This window comes from Rhincodon typus, chromosome 11 (assembly GCF_021869965.1).
Source record: "Rhincodon typus isolate 14 chromosome 11, sRhiTyp1.1, whole genome shotgun sequence".
Lineage (NCBI taxonomy): Eukaryota > Metazoa > Chordata > Chondrichthyes > Orectolobiformes > Rhincodontidae > Rhincodon > Rhincodon typus.
In genome coordinates, this window is record NC_063342.1 from 24,458,702 (window position 1) to 24,483,034 (window position 24,333).

General features: G+C 39.7%; 1 protein-coding gene across 1 annotated transcript; it reads right to left on the reverse strand.

Moving 5' to 3' along the window:
• Window positions 1-7,794: 7,794 nt before the first annotated feature.
• On the reverse strand, window positions 7,795-24,122 carry LOC109927517 (uncharacterized protein C3orf38-like). Its single transcript, XM_048603148.1, has 3 exons — window positions 23,843-24,122; window positions 15,645-16,189; window positions 7,795-11,410 (listed from the first exon to the last, which is right to left on the reverse strand). The coding sequence occupies exons 1-3, from the start codon at window positions 23,967-23,969 to the stop codon at window positions 10,859-10,861; spliced, it is 1,224 nt and encodes a 407-aa protein (XP_048459105.1). The 5' UTR covers window positions 23,970-24,122; the 3' UTR covers window positions 7,795-10,858.
• Window positions 24,123-24,333: the final 211 nt, after the last annotated feature.

Genomic DNA, 24,333 nt, shown 5'->3' on the forward strand with positions numbered 1-24,333 from the left:
TATGGATGCTAGAACTACACCACAAGAGCTCCTACTACATTGTAGAACTATATTGGACTCAAAATATCAACTCTGTTTTTCTCTTTCCACTGATGCTGCCAGACTTGCTTTTCTTTCAGATCTCCAGCATGCAGCTTTTATCTTGGGTTTGAGATCCTGGTTTTCAAGTACTTGGTCAGATATTTCTAATTAACCTATTCAGAAATGTATTACATACCCCTGGAGAAGATGGGATTTGGACCAATGCCTCTTGGTCCAGAGATAGGGACAATACAACTGCTACCATTTTGCAAAATCATTTCATTGTTGCAAATTGGTTCCATGTCTTTCAACATTAAGGAGAATTAGACACCTTGGGGACATAAATTTGCCTTGGGTAGGACCAGAGTGTAGGATGGATCATAATGACATTGGAAGTAATGACTGCACTTTTCTCAGACTTCTTTTTATTCAATAATCTTGAGCCTTCATATTAAAAGCCTGGCCATTGCATTGGATATGCTTTGTTGCTTTTCAGTGCCTATTACTTCTCAAAACAGACATTAAACCAAAGCTTTTCACCTTGCACTCTTAGAGTTAGAATTGGCTTCATTGTCACATGCACTCAAATGGGTGCAGTGAAAAGTTTACAATGTCGTCGTTTATGGTGCCATCTTAGGTACAGGATACCTAGGTACAGATACTTAAGTGTTTGTTACAGAATTGAAAGAGTAATAAATAAAGTGTAGAATAGGAATACGAACTTCTTTAAAAAGTCGTCGAATTACTCAAAGTCCAGCATAAGACTAAAAAGTTTTTAAAAAGTACTCAAATTGCAGTCCTTTTCACCAAGTCCATGCCAGCACTGACCCTGCAGACCACACCGGGCCAAGTCTCCAGACCACATCGGGCCAAGTCTCCAGACAACACCGGACAAAGTCTCCAGACCACACCAGGCCAAGTCTCTAGACCACACCAAGCCAAGTCTCCAGACCACACCAGGCCAAGTCTCCAGACCACACCAGGCCAAGTCTCTAGACCACACCAAGCCAAGTCTCTAGACCACACCAGGCTTCAAAACTCAAGGCCTCACTTTCAGTCCACAAGGGTCTTGCCTCCGCTTCGGTGGCCTCCAGTCTGGGACTCACCTCCTCATGCCAGGCTCTACTCTGGGACTCGCCCCCTGCTGAAATGTAAAATACCCAACTTCAAAAAAGTACCAACAATCTATTTCGCATAAGCAGAGGGTGCTGATTGTTCAGGCAATGGTATACGTGGAGATGCAACAGCAATTGTTAGCTGTAATTCTTACTGAACCTAATAAGTTTAAACCAGGCTATTGGATAACATTTACTAAATAATCCTGACTGTGCCGAGAATTCCATTCAGAAAGCAATTTATGATTATGAATCAGGCTTGCAGCGTGGTACAATTGTGAATGCTGGAAGCTACATATATTCAAACACAGGATGTAAGAATGCATTCACCAGCATTGACCATTCATTTGTAATCATTGTAACAAAAAGTTCAATGTGTATCAGCTAGACTACTGGAATTGACAGCAATGAATACTTGTCCCCACTGCCTTTGTATGGAGTCAGATCCCTTGAGTATCATACTGTCAATTGCTAATTGCTCTTATAACTACTTCTGAAGGTTGTGATACAAGACTTACTCAAACAACTTGACCAAGTGATTTAGGCTAAATTTCAGTGCAATACCTATGGAATGCTACACTGCCGAGGCACTTTCTAGAAAATGCAGTGTTTTACAAAGATCCCCATAGCTGATTTGAAAGGTTGCTTGGCATTTTATCAAAGGAAGGCAGTGGACCTCTATATTATTCGGATCAAAATCCAACCCTCAACTAAAATCAGATGGGGAAAACTCTGAATTAAGCTGGAAACGCGTCAATGTCGATATCGTAGTGTGCAATTACTCCACGTCATTTGCAATGATCCATGCAAGATTTGAGGTCTTTGCTAATTTAAATGCTATTAGTATGTAGCTTAGTGCTAGGGGTGTGATGAACTGCTGCATGCCGGAACTAAAATCACAATGTCAACTTGCTCCTCTTAAAGGCAAAATTCATTCGGACTGCAGCAAGGGTTGGGACTGGTGAGAGAACAGTTTGAGCAGAAGGAGGAATGGAAATAGTGCAACATGCAAGAGTGTCTGCCCCATTGGGAGCTGTGATACAGGAGGTGGATAGGAGAAGAAGGTTCTCCTCTTCTAGGGTCTGTGAAGTCCTGGAGACAAGCATTATAAAGATAGTAGGAGAAACTAACTATAGATCCCGGGATGCAGATACAGTACAGCAAAATTTTCAATATTTTCAATAACCTTAAGCATAGTCAACGTCAGTGAATGTATCTTCACATATCTTGTCTGTACAAATAGAACACTATTCTCACAAACTGCTCCATTCACCATACTCCTCCAGCACACTCTTTATCTTACATGGCTCATGCGTAACATTCATAGCCTCACCCCAAACACTTAGAATTGATCCAACTCTTACACGTACATCTCACTTGCAAATACAGCCACCTATTCAACAATGAAAGGTACATCAATCAAAGACATTGTAACAATGGAAGTCAGGGACAACATAAAAGCAAAAGAAAAAGCATACAATGTGGAGAAGATTAGTGGGAAGCCAAAGGTTTGGGAAGCCTTTAAAAACCGGCAGAGGAAAACTAAAAAAGCATTAAGGGGAAGAAGATAAAATATGGGAGTTGACTAGCTGTAATATAGAAGAAAATTGCAAAAGTGTTTTTTAGATTTGTGAAAGTAAGAGAGAAGTAAGTGTGGACATTGGACTGCTGGAAAATGAGGTTGGAGGAGTAGTAAAAGGGAACAAAGAAATGACAGAGGAACTGAACAGAGACTTTGCATCACCTTCATAGTGGAAGACACCAGCAGCATACCAGAACTTCAAGACAGTCAGGGAACAGAAGTGCGTCCAGTCACCATCACTAAAAGGACCGTACTTGGAAGGTGAAAGTTCTGAAGGTGGATAAGTCACGTGGACCAGGTGGACTTTACTCCAGAGTGCCAAAGGAAATAGCTGAGGAGATTGTAGAGGCATTGGTCATGATCTTTTAGGAATCACTGGAGTCAGGGAGGGTACCAGAGGACTGGAAAATGTAACACCCCTGTTTAAGAAGGAAGGAAGATAGAAGAAAGGAAATATAGGCCAACTAGCCTGCTCAGAGTCAGCACAGCTTCATCATGGGATGGTCATGCCTGGCAAATCCATTAGAATGGTAATACACAAGTTAGAGAAAAGAGAGCCAGTGGACATGATATACTTGGATTTCCAAAATGCCTTTGACAATGTGCTGTACAGAAAGTTGCAAAATAAGATAATAGCCAATGATGTTAGGGGCAAGGTACTAGCATCAATCGAGAATTAGCTGACTGGCAGAAGACAGGAAGTAGGGGAAAAGGAGTCTTTTTCAAGATTGCAGCTGGTGACTAGTAGAGTTCCTCAAGGACCCATGTTGGGACGACAATTATTCACATTATACATTAACCATCTGGACAAAGGAACAGAGGGCGCTGTTTTTAAGTTTGCAGATGACACATGGGTAGAGAGTTGGTAGTGTTGAGGAAGCTGAGAGGCAGCAAAAGAACCTGGACAGGCTAGGAGAGTGGGCAAAGAAGTGGCAGATGGAGTACAGTGTATGAAAATATGAGGTTATGCACTTGGTAGGAAAAATAGAAGTATAAACTATTTTCTAAATGGGGAAAGGCTTTGGAAATCTGAAGCAGGAAAAGAATTTGGACTCCTAGTTCAGGATTCTCTTAATGTTAAAATGTAGGTTTAGTTAGCGTTAGAAAAGCAAATGCAATGTTAACAATCATTTCAAGTGGGCTCAAATGCAAGAGCAGAGGTATACTGCTGAGTCTGTATAAAGCTCTAGTCAGACTGTATCTGGAATATTATAAGCAGTTTTGGTCCCCATATCTAAAGAAGGGTGTGCTGGTGTTGGAGTGGGTTCAGAGAATGATCCCAGGGAAGAATGGTTTGTTATGTGAGGAGTTGTTGAGGACTCTGAGTCTGTATTTGATGAACTTTAGAAGGATGAGCGGAATCTGATTGAAACCTATGGAATACTGAGAAGCCTGGGTAGAGTGGATGTGGAGAAGCCGTATGCACTAATAGGCAAAAGCAGGACACAAGGGCACAGACTCAGAGTGAAGGGACTATGCTTTAGAACTGAGATGAGGAGGAATTTGTTCAGCCAGAGGTGGTGAATCTGACTACGTCATTGCCACAGAGGTCTGTGGAGGCCATGTCATTGAGTGTATTTAAGATGGAGATGGATAGGTTCTTGATTGGTAAGGAGATCGAGCATTATGGGAGAAAACAGGAGAATAGGGTTAAGAACATAGCAGCTATGATCAGACTTGATTGGCTAAATGGCCTGATTCTGCCCTAATGTCTTACAATGTTGAGTCCAGTCCTGGAATATTGTATGCTTTCATCTCTGTAGCTGAGGAAGTATGTCCTTGCTATAGAGGGAGTGTAGTGATGGATTGCCAAACTGATTCCTGGGACAGCAGGACTGACATATGAGGAGAGGTTGAATTGGTTAAGATTATATTCACTGGAGTTCAGAAGAATGAGAGGGAGGTCACATAAAAAAATTATAAAATTCAAACAGGACTGGACATGGTCAATTCAGGAAGGATGTTCTCAATGTCGGGGCAGAACAGGGTCACCATCTAAGGATACAGGGTAACCCATTTTGGACTGAGATGAGGAGAAATCTCTTCACCCATAGACTGGAGAGCCGATGGAATTCGCTACCATAGAAAGCAATCAAGGCCAAAGCATTACATTGTTTGAAGAGGGAATTGGATATAATACTTGGAATGAAAGAAATCAAAGGATACAGGGGAAAAGCCAGCAACACCAAATGATGCCTGGAAACTATCTTATGCAGACACTTTGACCAGTTCATCAATCATAAGACGTGTTTAACCAGTTGGTCTTACTGTATGAGACAAACAAAGTACAGCAGTTCAAATGTTGTTTTATTAAAACACTTGCACATTAAAGAAAATGATTTTTACACAAACTAAATTAACTTTTTCCCAAACTAGGCCAACTGCCTGAAAAACATGTATACTTCCCACTCTGGTGAACTTGATTGGATCAATTCACTGAGCCCCGTCAACAGGGCACTCTGACTTATTTTGGTACAAAGTTGGGTCTCACACGGAATCTTCACTGCCTGAGTCCTCGCTGAGGAAATGGCAGGTGTTCCTTTCTGAGCCCCTTCTGGAATATTCTCTGACTTCAGCCACTGGGTTACAATGCCCAATGAGTTTAGGCCAAATTATTTTTGGTGTACCCATCCCCTTTCTAAGATATGATTACTCCAGGGTGCAAAAGGGTCTGGCCAAAACTGGGGAATACACTAACATACTGTTTCACTCTATTGTTCTGTCTGAATACATCTCAATGAGCTTTGGGTCATAACAATTCTCCCATTGTTAGTGTTGAGTACTATTTTTCAATATGCAAAACAGAGCAGGGCTGGGCCTTGTTTGCTTTTGACCTGTGGTAGCCTTGGCCTCTTTACATCTGGCCTTGTTTACCGAAACTGTTTAGCCTGTTTTATGTTCAGTGCTTAGGTTGTTGGCCACTTGGCCAACAGGCTATTGAATTGGATGATCAGCCATGATTATAATGAACAGCAGAGCAGGCCTGAAGGGCTGAATGGCCTATTCCGGTCTCTATTTTCTGCATTTCTATGTAATTAATGGAAAACAGGCAAGATTGCATGTCCTTAAATAGCAGAGGAGATGCTGTTGCCATTTTGGAGAAGCCATTGGGGGTTTGAAACCTTAGAGGTTGGCAGTATATTCTCATATCCACTTTCTCCTCATCCCGTGATCTGTCCCAATTTATGAGGTGCAGATGGTGTAAACATACAACTCTCATTTTTCACCCTCTGCCTCATTTCATCCTGACCCATATGCCGATATGCTTTCAGGTGTATAAGGAGTGCCACTGGTCACTGGTCTGGGAGTATGCCATATAGAGGAACCTGAAGAAGAAAGACCATAGTTCAATCTAACAGTCACCAGTGCTGATACAGACACCACACATATACTTTACAGGGGAACATATAGAGGCAGGACATGCAGATGATAAGTCATTGGGCACCACTGAGCTGTAGCCAAATGAAGATGAAAGGATTGTATGGCTGGTAGGGTCTCAGATAAGTTCAGCTGCAGAGACCTCAGGTGAGGACTTGAATGAAGTGGCATACAGGAAAAAACTGATGGGCATGCACTTGGAAATGCTTGGTACAGTGGCCAGTCAGCTAAAAAATCTGATGGCACTGTTAATGAGTATAGTGGAATCTGGCTTCCACTTGAGACAGGTCTTTGCACAGAATTTAGAGCCCTTCCTGTTCAATGTGGAACTCACACTCACGAACCAGATATGATGCTATATCTGATGATTGATAGCTCAGTTTCCATCGCTCCCAGTGAAAAATCAGGTTGAGGTCACAAAATCTTCATTTGGTGTCATGAAGTCTCCTCCTACATTGCCATCTCAGGAGCAGACATCAGTGCTCAGTGGCTTGCAGAATCTCACAACAGTCCTATAATCTGTGATCCAACAGATTATTTAGATTTCTGAGGCGCCTGCCCATGGGTAATGGCAGTAGGTCCATGGTTCAGGAACGTGCTCCCCTCTCTAAGAATGACAGGATTTGACAGTACTCTGCCAGTACTCAGTGCACCAAGCCAACCTGCTGTCACCCAATGCTGAAATGGTGCACTCTAAAGCAGGGCCTTCTGCAGACAGAGCTGCTTGAAGTAATCGTCAAGTCCATCTGCAGTTTCCCCCAGTGAAATCAGCAGCCATTGTGATTATGATATATCTCAAACAGTGTGCACAAAAAATCCTGTGTATGCAATGGAAGGTACCCTGCACCATGAGAAACCTGTTGTCTTGGCAGAGCCACATCCTCACTCTATTTGTTTCCACTTGGTAAGAGAGAACATAAATGAACTCCCCTTTCCTGGCATAATGAGGATTTGCAACATTGCAGCTGCAATGGACTGTGACATGATTTACACCTTCTCCAGCCTGGAAGGATCATCAAGTACAACAATTCAGGGCAATAGTCACATTTATAATCACTGCCTACACCACTCTTACCATGCTCTGAATCTACAGATCTGGTTGCAAAGGGAGGCAGAGTTCCTAAAGCGCATATATGTCACCTACACCTGGGTTAGTGTTCCAAGAACACCTTTGATAGAAAGGTCCTGCTGAGAGTCAAACTAACTTGCCAATTGTTGATTGCTTTATGCTTGTAGGCTATTCTTTCTTTCTACTGATGTATGTTCAGTTATATATATTTAAGAGAGGGCACTAACTGAAATGGCATGGCGATAATGACAGTGCTAGTTTTATATCAGCACTCCTTATGTAATCCGCTCTGCATATTTCTAGCACACACTGCTAACAGAGCCATTGTGCAAATGTGTTGCAAATGTGCACGTGTGAAATGGACACCATTTTGCTACCAAACTACCACCTATGGTTCTGAAACTAGGGGTACAACAGAATCCAATTTTGTGGTTACTATTAGGTTAATTACCTGTTTTTTGTGGAACCTAGCATTTGTAAATTGACTGCCATATTTCCCTATGGTACAATAGAGTTTAAATTCCAAAAATACTTCACTAGCTTTTTTTGGATATTGTGACTGTATTAATGTACCTTCTTTGTACCACGCTTTCTGTTTACATTAGTTACACACAGAAGCCAGTCAGGTGTAGATAAAAATGACTTTTATTGGCAATGAAGTCATTTACCACGTTGACTAAATGCAAAAAATCAAACTCTCAGACAAAATTGGTGCCTCCAGGCACAAGAAAATATAAAAGAAATAAATCAACAGTTTTCCCTCTTCAGCAACATTTCTAATAAGCAGCACTTCTTAATGTTAAAGAGTTTCTGTTTATGCCACACAGTTAAACCGAGTGTTTCACACATCAACAGCCAACCACCTAACCTTCTTGAATCATAAATCTGCCCTTGCAGGATTTGCTTCAATTGCATTACCTCTGCTGTTCTCTATCAGGCATAGAATGATGGAGAGGAATGAAAGTGGATATATTATCAAAGTCACCAAGAATATATTACAAAATTAAAAAGCAACATAAAATTTAAATGCAAAGTTCTACTTGTTGCAGTTGACAACATTTAGCAACAGTCATTAGCTTTCCAAGGTCTGCAGGCACACACTGGTACAAGTTAGTGACAGAAGTTCCCCTGCCACAGAGAATATATATAGTAAACAAATAATGTAAAGTATAAATGCAAAATTTTGCTTGTTACAGATGTCAACATTCTGCAAAAGCCATTAGTTTTCCAAGGTCTGCAGATATGGTCTGAAGCCTGCTGATCATCCTAGCACGTCCTCGTTCACTTTATAACATCTCAAGCACAAACTATTCTATCCAAGTCACCTTCAAAACAAACTTGCATTGCATAAAAAATAAATTACTTCCCAAAATATTGAAAACGTCTAACTATAAACACCATAAGTGATAAAAAGTGCTGCAAACATTACCAGAAATGTACAAATATCTTTAAAGAAAGCTTTTAAATCTATTTACTTAAGGACTCCATCACAAATAAACACAAAAGTAAAAGTGATGAAATCTATCAAACCCTGCAGAATTTGCCAAATGACCAGCTTCTCTTTGCCTCAAATCTATCATTCGTAATCTAAAACCAGGAACATTTATTTGTCCTGTATCCTGTTTTTATCAATGTTTCAGTTCACTGTGCCACCTGTTGCAATGTCTCAGAAACCATCTTGGGTGAATTTCTGTAGAAACTGAATTTCTAGTTGATCATTTATGCTATTTTTCTAAGGTTTCTTCCTACAATCCATCCTATTGCAAAAAAAAACTGGAACATCTCTTCCTTGCTTATTTTTCTGCATTTTATTGAGTAGACTGGGACTGTATTCACTGTGATTTAGAAGAATGAGGGGGGAATCTTATAGAACACATAAATAATAGGATAGAAATAATAGGATAGAAGCAGGGAGGTTGTTTCCACTGGCGGGTGAAACTAGAACAAGGAGCATTGCCTGAAAATAAGGGTTAGCATATTTAGAACTGCATTGAGGAGGAACTTCTTCACACAAAGGGTTGTGAATCTGTGGAATTCCCTGCCCAGTGAAACAGTTGAGGCTACCTCATTGAATGTTTTTAGAGCAAAGATAGATAGATTTTTGAATAGTAAAGGAATTAAGGGTTATTGTGAGCTGGTGGTTAAGTGGAGATGAGTCTACAAAAAGATCAGCCATGATCTTATTGAATGGCAGAGTGGGCTCAATGGGCTAGATGACCTACTCTTGCTCCTACTTCTTGTGTTCTTTCTTTATCACTGCGTGTAGATGCTACTGTGCTATTGAAAAAAACACAAAAGGATTTTAACATTCACTCATTAGGCATGTTCAGTGTATTTCTTAATGAGCTTGAGTTACGTTTCTGAGTGTCTTGTTTTAATAATATTCAAATATTTTATTTTAAATGCATTATTGGCTATATTAAAATAACATCCACTGTAATTGTAAATAAGCACATTGACCTGTTCACTAAAACTAAGGGAAAGAGTGATTTTCAGACTAAATTATCTTTTTGAAATATCATATGTCTTGAGCAAAACCGATTGGTGATAAGATAGATTTTCTGGCAACAATATTGCAATTCAGCTATGTATTTCTTTGAATATAATTAAATAATAAACCTCCAAATAATTCACTTAGACCAGGTTTTTTGCTTGTAAACAAACAAAGCACTCTTGTTATTTGGGCTGATGTCCAAAGGTTGGACATTGTACATCGTCAGATATAATAGACTCAATATCAAACCTGTTGGATTATCAGGCTCTAGAAGAATGCAGAAGTCAGTAACACTTCTAAACTGACAGTGTCATCACCACATTAAACTGACCTTCAGAAAGTGTAATTTTAAAAATCTGTTTGAGATGTTACTACCGAATTTAAAAAGAGGAACTTTTAATATTCAGGCAAAATTAATAGGTGTCCACTCACACATGTAACTGAACAGACATTACCATTGACATATTATTGATACTGCTTTCCATAAAATATTTTGCATCACTTTGTGGGTTTACAGGGTAAATTGGATAAAATGCTCTTTATCGATTCAGAATACCAATCTCATTACCTTCCTATTGTAGCATCTGTTTCTTAAATGAACTCTTGCTTTAAGTAGCCTTTTGGTTATCCATTGCAGCTTTTGATCATCATCGGAATGAATGTATTCCATAACCATAAATACGCTCTCTTCACCCGTGAGATGGTGCCCTCTTCTACTGTTGCTTTGCTTTTTCTGAGTATTATTCCATTCTTTCATTCTCTATTCCATTAAGGTTCTTATACCTGTCCATAAATGACTTCAAAGACATTTATTATTGTGACTGAATTGTGGTTCTATAATGGGAAGCCATACTATAATGTTAGATTACGTGTTCAAGCAACATGATGAAAAGTTTACTAAGATAGTCTACAAAAATAATTGGGGTTCTCATGGCACAGTAGCAGCATCCCTACCACCGGGCTGGGTTCAAGTCTCACTTGGAGCCCTGGAGATGCCATAAAATGTTTGAACAGATTGATTAAATTAACTATTAAAAATAATTGCTCAACAGCATTCTGGCATGTGAATATAAATGTGCAAAAGAAGCTTCAACTACAGAGGCAATAAGGACTAATGTCAACTTTGCTTTCTAGATCTAACCTTGCATGTCTGTGGTAGAGTCCATGGCTGCAAAGTCAAAGTATATTTTTAACATAAGTTATTTGATAAATACACTTAATTCATTGAGATGGGCCACTAATGCAGGAAGCTCAATAGATAAACTGGGTTGTTCGATTTCCAGTTGACCATTCAAAGCTTTCACCTTAAGGTTAACATATTTGATTTTCCAGTTGTTTCCACCAATTGGCGTGCGGATGAGTCCAAAGAGTTGCTCAAAAATACCCACGCACTGTGTGTTCTTATGAATGGTTCCAGCCACTGCTAAGGCAACTATCCCATGTGGAGAAGTTACACATCTCATTCCATTCTTGCTGATGTTGGGATTGAAGAGCAGTTCTTCATCCTTCACCAGGGACAGCAAGCGCTGACTGACCATTGTTGAGCTCTGATATTGCTCTGTTTTGTCTTCCTGGACAGAATAAGCAAAATGAAGCATTGCATCATCCCAAAAGTGCTGTGGACCCCACTCTTCCGGTTGTCGGCCAAATGAAGGGTTTTGGGAATTCAGAAGAATAAAGAACCAGCGGCAGAACTCCTCTCCTATTATTTGGCAGTCAAAGTCTCCCACTGTCTGAGATGATGCCTCGGACTGGAATGTTTCAAGGAACAGAAATAAAGTTAGATTATTAGGACATGTAAAATAAGAGCAACATCAGACATAATTAAGGCTAAAAACATATATGGGGTAGGGAATGCAAGAAGGCGTTGCGACTTTGCACTTTCTTCTTCCTGAGAATTAATGGTTCAACTTTTCACCAATAACTATGCAGCGATCATAGAGGAAATTTGTAACTGCTTGAGAGAATCTAAAATCTACAAATAAAAACTACGATGTGAACTTTGCGAGAACAACACAGAATACAAGGAGAGGTCTTCCCTAGATCCACAAGGAACATAAACATCCACAGAACACTAAATTTAAAATTATGGGCTAATATTCAGATCATTAGAAAGGCAAAGAGCACATTGCACCACCAGGCTACCAGAGCTTGAAATGTTAATGTCCTTTACATTACAACTGAGCTGTACTCGGATCCTTGCCTGGATTTCAAAATCCTCCTTTATTAGAATTAGGACTTCTACCTCCTAAATTAAGTCAATGCAATATGTAAAGAAGATGTCAGTGTAATGTTCACAAATATGCAAAAAATATAGGAACAGAAATAGGTCAGTCACTTGACTCAACTAAATTATGTCTGGTCAGTATCTTCACTGCATCTATTTATTTTTGTTTACTAACTCTTAATTCCCCTGTGTGGAAAACTGTGTCTCACAAACCATAGAGTCATACAGTACAGAAAGACCTCCAACTCGTCCATGCTGACCAGGTTTTCCAAACTTAACTAGTCCCATTTGCCTGCATTTGGACCTTTCTTATTTATGTACCTATCCAAATGTCTTTTAAATTGTGTAACTGTACCTGCATCTACCACTTCCTCTGACAGTTCATTCCATCCTCTATGTGAAAAAGTTGCTCCTCAGGTCCCTTTTAAATCTTTCCCCTCTCACGTTAAACCTATGCCCTCTAGTTTTGAACTCCTCTACGCTAGAGAAAAGGCAATTCACCTAATTTATGCCCCTCATGATTTCATACAGCTCTATAAGGTCACTCCTCAGCCTCCTACACTCCTGGGAAAAAAAAATCCCAACCTTTTCACTTTTCCTTATAACTCAAATGCTCTAGTCCCAGTAACATCCTTGTAAATCTTTTCTGCACCCTTTCCAATTAGAGTGGTTTCAAAGTGGAGTTATCAACAAATATTCCATCTAAATGTTCTCTTGGTAGTACAGACCTTAAACACCGCTAAACTAAAAAGAGATGCAGAGTTAAAGTCAGGACTGAAATGCAAGGAAACCAACATTTAGAAAATTCAATTACACCTGCAACACTCGAGCAAGAAAAGTGGAAATCATAAGTATTTTCCATCAGTTAACAATGTCCAAAATTCTACCTAGTAAACATGGGTGTGAGAAGGTCAGCAAGAGAGATACCAGACAACACCCTGTCTGTTCCACTCAAATCCTGAAACAATATGTACACCTGTATGCAGCATTCCTCATTAGCAACCCATTTGACCCGAAACGTCAGCTTTCCTGCTCCTCTGATGTTGCTTGGCCTGCTGTGTTCATCCAGCTCTACACCTTGTTATCTCAGATTCTCCAGCATCGGCAGTTCCTACTATCTCTGACCACAAACAGACTTCTGTTGCTGTGCAGCAACACTCCAGCAATGTCATACTCTTCACCTTACAAAGTGTTTTGCCTAGTGTGCAAATGACCTAAAATATTAATAGAATGGGCAACACTAATTCTGGGCAACTCCCATCAACCAATCCACCTACATGATAACTTTTTCCAACTCTGTGTTCCTGAAAGAAATATCACATATGTTTGACTGCTTCATTTTTCCCACATTCTAAGAGATTTTGTAACCATAAAGACTGATGGGGGCAGAGCAGTAGCAGTTGTTTGCGTGGACTTCAGTAAAGCCTTTGACAGGGTTCCGCATGGCATATAATTAGTAAGTTAGATCACATGGAATTCAGGAAGAGCTTGCCAACTGGATACAAAGTTGGCTTGATGGTAGGAGGCAGAGTCCTGGTGGAGGGTTGTTTCTCGGACTGGAGGCCTGTGAACAGCATTGTTCCGTAGGGAGCAGTGCTGGGTCCACTTTTGTTTGTCATTTATGTAAACAATTTGCATGACAATTTCGGAGGCATGGTTAGTAAGTTTGCGGATGACAACAAAATTGGTGGTATAGTTGACAGTGAAGCACGTTATGTAAGATTACAAAGGAATCTTGTTCAATTGGGTCAATGGGCTGAAGAATGGCAGATGGAGTTTAATTTGGATAAATGCAAAGTATTGCATTTTAGTAAAACAAAAAAGGGCAGGAGTTATACAATTAATGGTACTGCCCTGGGTAGTATTGTAGAACAGAGACACCTAAGGGTACAGGTACAGACTTCTTTGAAATTTGCATCACAGGTAGACAGGGTGGTTAAGAAGGCGTTTCACATGCTTGCTTTCATTGCTCAGACCTTTTGAGTATAGGAGTTGGGACGTCATGTTGAGGTTGTACAGGACGTAGGTAGAGTCTCTTCTGGAGAAATGTGTGCAGTCTGGTCAACCTGCTATAGGAAGGATATTATTATATTGGAGACATTTCAGAAAATATTTACCTGGATGTTGCCAGGACTCGAGGGTTGAGTTATAAAAGTAGGCTGGGACTTTTCTCACTAGAACATAGCAGGTGGAGCGGTGACCTTGCAGAAATTTATAAAATCAGTGAGGGGCACAGACAAGGTGAATAGCAAAGATCTTTCACCTAAGGTGGGGCAGTTCTTGGATAGGCACTTGGATGATAGTAAAATGAAGGGTATGCAGGTTAGTATTTGATCTTAGAGTAGGTTACTAGGTCGACATAACATCGTGGGCTGAAGGGCCTGTACTGTGCTGTATTGTTCTATGTTCTATATTCTATGTTCAAAACTAGGGGGCATATTTTTAAGCCGAGAGGAGAAAGATTTAAAAGGGACCTGAGGGACAACTTTTTCATATAGACAGTGGTTTGTATGTGGAATGAACTGCCAGAGGAAGTCATGGATGCAGGTACAGTTACACCATTTAAAAGACATTTGGATAGGTACATGAATAAGAAAGGTTGAGAGGCATGTGGGCCAAAAGCAGGCAAACAGGACTAGTTTAGTTTAGGAATCTTGGTTGGTATGGATGAGTTCAACCAAAGGGTTTGTTTCCATGCTGTATAACTCTATGACTCTATTGTATAAATCTGATCAATCTCAGTTCTGAAACTTTCAATTCAACAGCTTATTGTGAGAAACAGTATCAGATTTCCATTCCACTGTGAGTGAAGAAATGCTAATATCCCCAAAATGACAGAGCTCTAATTTCAAAGATATGTCCCTTTGTTTTGGACTCCCCTAAAAAAACCCAGAAAATGCCCTGAGCCAAATGAAACAAAAGCAGAAAATGCTGGAAAAGTACAGCAAGACGAGTCAACTCCTGCAGAAAAAATAGTAAAGTGTTTTTTTTTGAATGTGTGCAACTTCCTCTAAAGCAGGAGTCATGTCGAGGATAGAAATAACATACATGCGTTGCTAGTTTGAAATGTGCTTCTAGTATTTTCTGGGGTTTTTCAGATTTTAACTGCTGCAGTATTTTGCTCACCCATAATAAATGTTCCGTATGGTATTATTTTGATGCTTTTCAAACTGGAATTAAACAGTCTGCTGTCCGAATTAACGATGATAATTTGGAAAAATCAGTGATCCATGTCTTCAATATAGAAGGCACTGATGAAATGGCAGAATTAATAAGATTCAGTGAACCACAACTTTAGATAATTGAGCCACATCCCAAATCAAAATATTTATCAATTCTGAACAAGTTATAGGAATGTAAGTATTTAAGAATGTGAATAAATCATCTCACCCAACCCGTCAGGTCCAAAATTTTGGCAGTCATGTCTGTTTTATTGTTTTCAACCCATATACTTTTCCAGACCCCTTAACAATTATTTCCTTGGAAAGAATCTCCCTCCTTTTATATTATATCATCTGATACTTAATCTATTTTTACCATGCGTATTACATTTTGCACTCACAATTCTTTGTGCAATTTAGTTTTTTTTCTGCATATTATAGTGTCTAATTTTGAACAGTATTATAAAGGCCAAATTACTTCTTTCCAATAAACATGAACATATAAATATAAAGACCTTGAGTAAACTTTGGTATGTAGAGGTTTGGACTCAAAATCTCTGCAAAACATGAAACATTTTTCATTGGAATGTTAACTACCTGTGTAATATTCAGATGTATATTCATTTGCATTGTCAGTTGTCTCTTTGCCTCATCCTGCGCTTGTGCTGTCATTTGTTCCTGCAATTGTCTATTGATTTGCTCCGCAACTTGTCTTTTCCTCTGCTCTTCTGCTCGTCTCGCCTGCTCCTCCTCTCTTTTCTTTCTCTGCTCCTCGACTTGTCTTGTCAATTGATCCTTCTTTTGTCTTGCCTCCTCCAGTTCTTTCCTTGCTTTTCCCAATTCTCGTAACATAGTTTGTGTCTTTACATTTTCAATTTCCTGTTTTACCTTTTGATCTGACTCTTCTTTCCTAATTTGTGCCAGAAGGTTATGTTTTGCTTTATCTATTGCCTCTTTGCTCTTCCATTCTTGCTGCATCCAATAGAACAAAGCTTTATCAATAAGTCGCTGTTTGTCTAATGAAGCTGGTACAGAAACATCATGTCGGATTAAATACTTCAATATAGCCTCTCGCACAACTTTCCGCCGTTTTAGTAGTTCTTCAGCACTTTGGCTACAGTTAAGAATGACACTGATGACATCTACAAGAAAATCAGATTTTTAAAAAATGTCTCATATATGCTACTACTTTATAGGATCACATTTTAGTTATTTTATAAAATGAGAGCTTTCTGAAAAAGCAACTTAATTATTATCCCATCTTTTTCCCTTTCTCCAAAGCCCAGAATGTTATTTTCTTCAGTTGCTTTCTCAATTCCAACTTGAAACCATTCTCTTTGGCAATGCATTCCAGATCCTAACCAATCACTACATAAAACGTTTTCTTCATGGTGCTGCTGCTCTTTTGATATTCACTATAAATCTGGCTCTTGTGCCAATGGCAGCAGTTACCCTCTCTATCTGTTCTGTGTAGACTTCTTGTGATTTTGAACAGTTCAACTCTGGTCTCCCTGCAATAGGAAAGATGTTGTGAAACTTGAAAGCATTCAGAAAAGATTTACAAGGACGTTGCCAGGTTTGGAGGGTTTGAGCTTTAGGGAGAGGCTGAATAGACTGGGACTATTTTCTCTGGAGCGTCGGAGGCTGAGGGGTGACCTTGTAGAAGTTTATAAAATCATGTGGGACATGGATAGGGTGAATAGCCAAAGTCTTTTCACTGCAGTGGGGGAGGCCAAAAACAGGAGGCTATAGGTTTAAGGTGAGAGGGGAAAGATATAAAAGGGACCTAAGAGGCAACTGTTTCACGCAGAGTGTGGTGCATGTATGGAATGAGCTAGCAGAGGAAGTGATGGAGGCTGGTACAATTACAACATTTAAAAGGCATCTGGATAGGTTCATGAATAGAAAGGGTTAAAAAGGATATGAGCCAAATGGGACTAAATTAATTTAGGATGTCTGGTCAGCCTGGATGAGTTGGACCAAAGGGTCTGTTTCCATGCTTTACATCTCTCTGAGTCTATGTTGAATGGTCTACCGCTCCTATTTCTTATGTTTCTCCCTGCATTATGAAAGGGATAGTGAAAAAAAGGGTATGTATAGCAGGTACCAGCTTGATAATACAAGTCAGAACAAGGCTAAATACAGGAAGTTCAAGACAGAAATGATGAAGGAAATGCAAGGCAAAGAGAAGAGACTGGTAGATAGCATAAAAGGGAATCCAAAAGTCTTTCAGCATGGAATAGTAAAAGAATGGGTGGATTGACTTGGAATCACTAATGGGATCTATACATTAAGACTGGAATATTGATTGAATGTTTTACATCTGTTTTTGCTGAGGAACAAAATGCTACCAAATGCATGTTGAAAGAGGAGGTAGTTGAGATAATGAATATGTGTTAGAAAGGTTGTCCTTGTAATTGAAAAATCACCAGAACTGGATGAGATACATTGAACCGTAGAATTTGCAGAAGCAGTTGCCATATTTTCTAAAATCCTTTGATACAGAATTAGTGCCAGAAGACTGGAGAACTACAAATATTACATCTTTATTCAAAAAACAGGCATAAGGATAAGCAAAGTAGATACAAACCATTTGGTACAACATGGGTTTGAAGGTAAAGCTTTTAGAAACTCTAATCCTGAACAAAATTAACAGTCACTTAGACATTGGTGGATTAATTAAGGAAAACTAGCACGGAGTTGTTAAAGAAATGGTACTGAACTAATTTGGGTCATTTGATAGAGTGATGAATGTAATGCAGTTGATGTGTGCACAGATTTTCCAAAGATATTTGATAATGACCCACGCAAGAGAGGTTAAAGTTCAATATAATGGAATAAAAGGGACTCTGAAAGTATGGATAAGAAGTAGACTCAATGTTAAGAAACAAGTTATTTTTGGGGTTAGATATTTCCAAACTAATAGATAGTTGGAATAAAAGAGGCCTTTTTTTAGGCTGGCAACCTGAAACCAGGAGAGTGCTACATTTATTGACGATATATATTAATGACTTGGATGAGGGAAGTGAGTATACTATTGCCAAGTTTGCAGGTGAAATAAAAATAGGTGGGAAACAAATGCAGAATGACACAAGGAATCTGCAAAGAGAATTGACAGGTTAAGTGTGTGGGCAAAAACTTGGTAGATCGAATATAACGTGGAAAAATGTACATTATGACTGGAAGAGGAACAGAGAATAGAGAATAGAGGAATAGAGAACGACTGTAGTAAGCTATAGCACAGAGTGATTTGGGGGTTCTAGTGCATGAATCACAAAAAGATAGCATCCCTGCTCACCCAGTAATAGGAAAGGCAAGATCAATGTTGGAATGGAGGTCTTGCTAAACCTATACAAGGCACTCATCTGACTACAGCTGGAATATCGTGAACAGCTTTGGTCCCCACATCTAAGGAAACATATACTGGCATTGGATGCAGTCCAAAGAAAGCTGATCCCAGGCATGAAGGAATTTTCTTAAGAGAAATTGAGTAGTTTGGGCTTGTACTCATTGGAGTTTAGGAGAATGAGAGGAGAGTGTTCCAAATGGCTTCTTCACTGCCCTGTCTACCTATGGCTCCACTAAGTCATACACTTATAAAGTCATAGAGATGTACAGCACAGAAACAAACCCTTCGGTCCAACTCGACCATGCTGATCAGATATCCTACATAAAATTAGTCCCATTTGCCAGCATTTGGTCAATATTCCTCTAAACTCTTCCTATTCAAATACCCTTTTAAATGTTGTAATTGTACCCCTTCCACCACCTCCTCTGGCAGCACATTCCACACACGCATGACCATCTATGTGAAAATGTTGCCCCTTAGGTCCCTTTTAAATCTTTCCCCTCTCACTTAAAGCTATGCCCTCTAGTTTTGGAATCTCCCACCCTGGGGAAAAGACCTCACCTATTTATCCTTTCCATGCCTCTCATGATTTTATAAACCTCTATAAAGGTCACCCCTCAGCCTCCAATGCTTCAGGGAAAATAGCTCCAACCTATTCGGCCTCTCCCAATAACTCAAACCCTTCAACTCAGGCAACATCCTTGTAAATCTTTTCTGAACTCTTTCTAGTTTCACAGCATTCTTCCAATAGGAGGGGGACCAAACAATGTCCTGTACAGCCGCAACATGACCTCCCAACTCCTATACTCAATGCATTGACCAACAGAGGCAAACATTTGAAACACCTTCTTCACTATCCTATCTACCTGTGACTCCACTCTCAAGGAACTATGAACCTGCACTCCAAGGTCTCTTTGTTTAGCTACACTCCCCAGAACCTTACCATTAAGTTCATAAGTCCTGCCCTGATTTGCCTTTCCAAATGCAGCAGCCCACATTTATCTAAATTAAACTTCATCTGCCACTCCTTGGTCCATTAGCCCATCTGATCAAGATACCATTGTAATCTGTGGTAACTTTCTTCACTGTCCACCGCACCACCAATTCTAGTGTCATCTGCAAATTTATTAATTTACCTCCTATGTTCACATCCCAATCATTTATATAAATGACAAAAAGCAATGGGTCCAGCACCGATCCATGTGGCACACCGCTGGTCACGGGCCTCCAGTCTGAAAAACAGCCTTCCACCACTACCCTCTGTCTAAGGTTTTGGAGTAGATCTGTAGCTCGGGTTGTGGGTGTTGAGGTTAGTTGGCTTGCCGAGCTGGTTTGTTGTTCCGCAAACGTTTCGTTACCATGCTTGGTAACATCCTCAGTGCAGCCTCTGATCAAGCGTCGGTGTGTTTTCCCACCTGGTTTTACTTCTACGACCGCTGGGCATCAGAGTGGCACACAAGCCTATGACAAGTCTCACCCGAACTAAAGACCCACTCCCCGCCACTGACAGGACCAATGTCATCAACAAGATCCCCTGCAGAGACTGCGAGAAACACTACATCGGACAAACAGGAAGGAAACTAATAACAAGAGTACATGAACACCAACTGGCTACAAAAAGACACGATCAATACTCACTCATCTCAATCCACATGGATGAGGAGAACCACGACTTCGACTGGGACAACACCAAGATCCTGGGACAGGCTAGGCAGAAACAAGCACGAGAATTCCTGGAAGCATGGCACTCCACGAAGCATGCTATTAATAAACACATTGAACTCGACCCCATATACATTCCACTATGGAGGAAACCCGGAAGTGAGGCAATCCATCGCAACGGACCCCAGAGTTTAAAAACCAGGCAGGAAAACACACTGACGCTTCATCAGAGGCTGCACTGAGGATGTTACCATGCACAGTAACGAAACGTCTGCGGAACAACAAACCAGCTCGGCGAGCCAACCAACCTCAACATATAGATCACATCCACTGTTCATCCCTCATCAAACATAGAGTCATAGAATTATTGAGTAGTACAGCATGTAAACAGGCCCGATGGCCCAAACTGGTCCATGCTGACCATGGTTCCATTTGCCTGCATTTGGTCCATATTCCTCTAAACCCTTCTCATCCATGTACTTATTCAAATGCTTTTTAAATGTTGCAGTCGTACCTCCCTCAACCACTTTCTCTGGTAGCCCATTCCATATTCCCACCACTCTCTGCATGAAGAAGTTGCCCCTCAGGTCCTTCTTAGATCTTTCCCCTCGCACCTTAAACCTATGCCCTCTTGTTTTCAATTCCCTATCCCTGGGAAAAAGACTATATGCATTCATCTTATCTATGTCCTCAATAAGGTCATTCCTCATTCTCCTATGTTCCAAGGAATAAAGTCCTATCCTGGCCAACCTTTCCCTATAACTCAGGCCTACTAGTCTTGGCAACATCCTCATAAATCCTCTTTGTTACTTCTTCAAAAAACTCAATTAAGTTAGTGAGACACGATTTCCCACACAAAAAGCCATGTGCAGTCCATGCCTTTCCAAATACATGTAAATCCTGTGCCTCAGGATTCCTTCCAACAACTTGCCCACCACTGATGCAAGTCTCAACGGTCTATAGTTCCCTGGTTCTTCCTTACCATCTTCCTTAAATAGTGGTACAACATTAACCAGCCTCCAGTCTTCCGGCACCTCACCTGTGGCTATCAATGGTACAGATATCTCAGTAAAGGGCCCAGCAATCACTTCCCTCTCTTCTCCCAGAGTTCTAGGGTACACCTGATCAGGTTCCGGGAATTTATCTACTTTTATTCATTTTAAGATAATTGGCACTTTCTTCTTTGCAATATAGACATTTTTCAAGATGTTGCTATTTATTTCCTCAAATTCTCTAGCTTCCAATTCCTTCTCCACAGTAAACACCAAATGCCACATTCTTGTTTAGTATCTCCCCCATTTTCTGCAGTTTCACACGTAGGCAGCCTTGCTGATCTTTAAGGGGCCCAATTTTCTCCCTAGTTAGCCTTTTGTCCTTATGTAGTCATAGAATCCCTTTGGATTCTCCTTTACCCTATTTGCCAAGGCTATTTCATGTCCCCTTTTTGCCTTCCTGATTTCCCTCTTAAGTGTACTTCTACTGCCTTCATACTCTTCTAGGGATTCACTTGACCCCTGCTGTCTATACCTTTGTTTTCCCTTGACTGAAACCTCAATTTCTCTAGTCATTCAGCATTCCCTACACCTACCAGCCAGAAACTATGTACCAATGCCATTAGACGTCAGAGCAGAAGTAGGCCACTCAATGAGATCATGGCTGATCTGATAACCCTCAACTCCACTTTCCTGCCTTTTCCGTAACTCTTGATTCTTTTATTTATTAAAAGTCTATCTCAGGCTTGAATATACTTATGGATCCAGTCTCGACAGCTTTGAAGTAAAGCAGTTCACAGATTAACTACCCTCACTGAATAAATTTCTCCCCATCTCTGCCTTGAATGTGCAACCCTATATTCTGAGATTATGATCTCTGGTCCTAGACACACGATCATGGATGCTTTGTGTTTAATTCAGTTTCCCTATCCAATCACCTTGTCCCTTGATCCTTTGTAGTTAGAACCCTGTCATGTCAGTCTTAAATATATTCAAAAAAGCAGCATTGCCAAACTCTTCTGGGAGAGAATCCCATATATTCACAAAAGAAGAGCATTACTCTGCATTACTTATCCTACTTCTACCTCTAAATCATTTGTTTTTAATGCAGCCTATCCCTTTACAGTTTTGCATGTTAATCTTTCACTTCCATTTATCTAGATCAGATCAGATCTCATCCTATTGTAATTGGTACTTATTTAATTAAATATTTTGCCATGGATTATTTAATGTCCTTCTCCTTATCTCATGTAAACCATACAATACGTATAAGAAATGAAAAAGAGATAACAACTCCACCCCGACAGAAAAGTGATCCTTTTGGGCAGCCATATTTGGATTGTGACCCGGACTATAATTACATAGACAAAATCCTAACCTGTTGAGAGATTGTGTTTTGTTTAGTTCCAGGAAAAAAAAGGAATTAGTTGGTTGTTATGCGGCCTTTAAAATGATGCTGAAGGTGGGAGAATTGACCAGTGATTTTGTCCAATGACCTCAGCACTTCAGTATAAAATAATGCAGTTGAAAGAAGAATATTCTCCTTTACCTGCCAAACTTCCTCCCCCCAAACCCCAGCCATGAGAGTCATTAGGCTAATTATCATCGCCAGGCTGAGTAAGGCTCTTGTAACTTCAATGTTATATTCGTTTTCCTTTTGGCAATTGCTGAAATCATTTTGGTGTCTACAGTATTAACTATGCCTCCTCCTGATGTTGGTTGTTTTTAGGCTGCTTTTGTTTGATGTTGACATACCTCTTAAAGTGCTATTTAACTATAATCTGATGTACACTTCCTACTGCACTATTTTTTGAAATCCTGGCAAATTAATGTTAATATCTAGTTTCCATTATACCTCTTGGCAGGTCTGTGCAGATGCTAGCATGCTTTTATCGTCCTGGAGGTGACATGTAAATTGAACAACACATGCTGGAATGCAGGAACCCCACCTATTTCTGGAAAGCTGACATATTATGAAACAAACAGAATAGTCTTACATGAAAACAGAAAAATGCCTCAAATATTTAGCAGTTCTGGTAGCATACTTTTTTCTTGATGTTAAACAATCACCACTATAATCTAATTGTTCTAAAACATAAAAATGGAGAAAAACAATATAGTTTGAGGTTCTTGTCCCAGAGTTTGCCTGACAAGGTAGGAGCTAAAAATACATCCCATCCTAAAATAATTTTAGGCTGTTGAATTTTAAGTATTATTTCCATTATGAAACATGATTAAGTGAAGTTTTTTTAAGTGCAGTCTAGGAATACAGAAAAACAAAAACACACAAATTACCTTCACACATTTAAAAATATCATGGCCATTTGGACACCATAATGTGGATTAATACTCATGGAACTATCTCTAAAAAGTGAGCCACTACCTTTAAAAGACAGAAAACTAAAATAATCAAAAGCTACTAAAAATAGGCCTGTTATACCCTGCCCTTTAAAAATATTGATTTTGATACATTAACAACTGGAATTTTTAAAAACTCATTAAGATTGATATTTTTCTTGGCATTACTTCCAAACCAACCTTTCTTCCCCATTAACGTTATTGAAATGCTACCAAAACTGCATTATATTGTATATTAGTAAAATGATCGTAAATACAGTGCAACTAGGTTTCATACAAAGTATGTTTTCAAAAGTTTATGCACTGCATTTGTGATTTAGAGGAGAACTAGTTTAAATCCAGCCTGCCTGTCATCAAGTCAATTACAAAGAGAAAACTACTCTTAGACACATTTTTGCAGCTCGAGACATGAGCAACTGCCCGATTCTACCTACCCTCTTTAGTCCATATGTTCGTCAGCTTGTTGGTTACAGTGTCCTTCAGTGCACATAAGTCACTGTGGCTTAAAGATTGTAGGATTTCAGTGCACCCTGTTTTTTGCACCATAGAAAAACGAGACATGCTTTTTTTCTGTTTAAGTTTGAGTTTAGTAAAATGCTTAAAAACAATGCTGGAGGGAAAAGAAAATCTATTTCCTTTAAGTGGCACAAGTAACTCACATATAGTTTCCGATTAAAGAGAAAACCTTCAAAATACAGATTCAGTGTACTTAAAGCGAAGTCAGGGTGAAGTGAAACTCAAACAAAGGAATTGCATAATGGAAAATCGAAACTCAAGACCAGCTGACGTGAACAGGATGCAACAGACACAAAGAACACAACACACAACTAATTCCTTTCCTGAAAATGAGACCTTTTGAAACACTCAACTTTGTAGAAATATAGGTGCAGTGTACCCTCCTCCCACATTAACTTAAATTATAAAA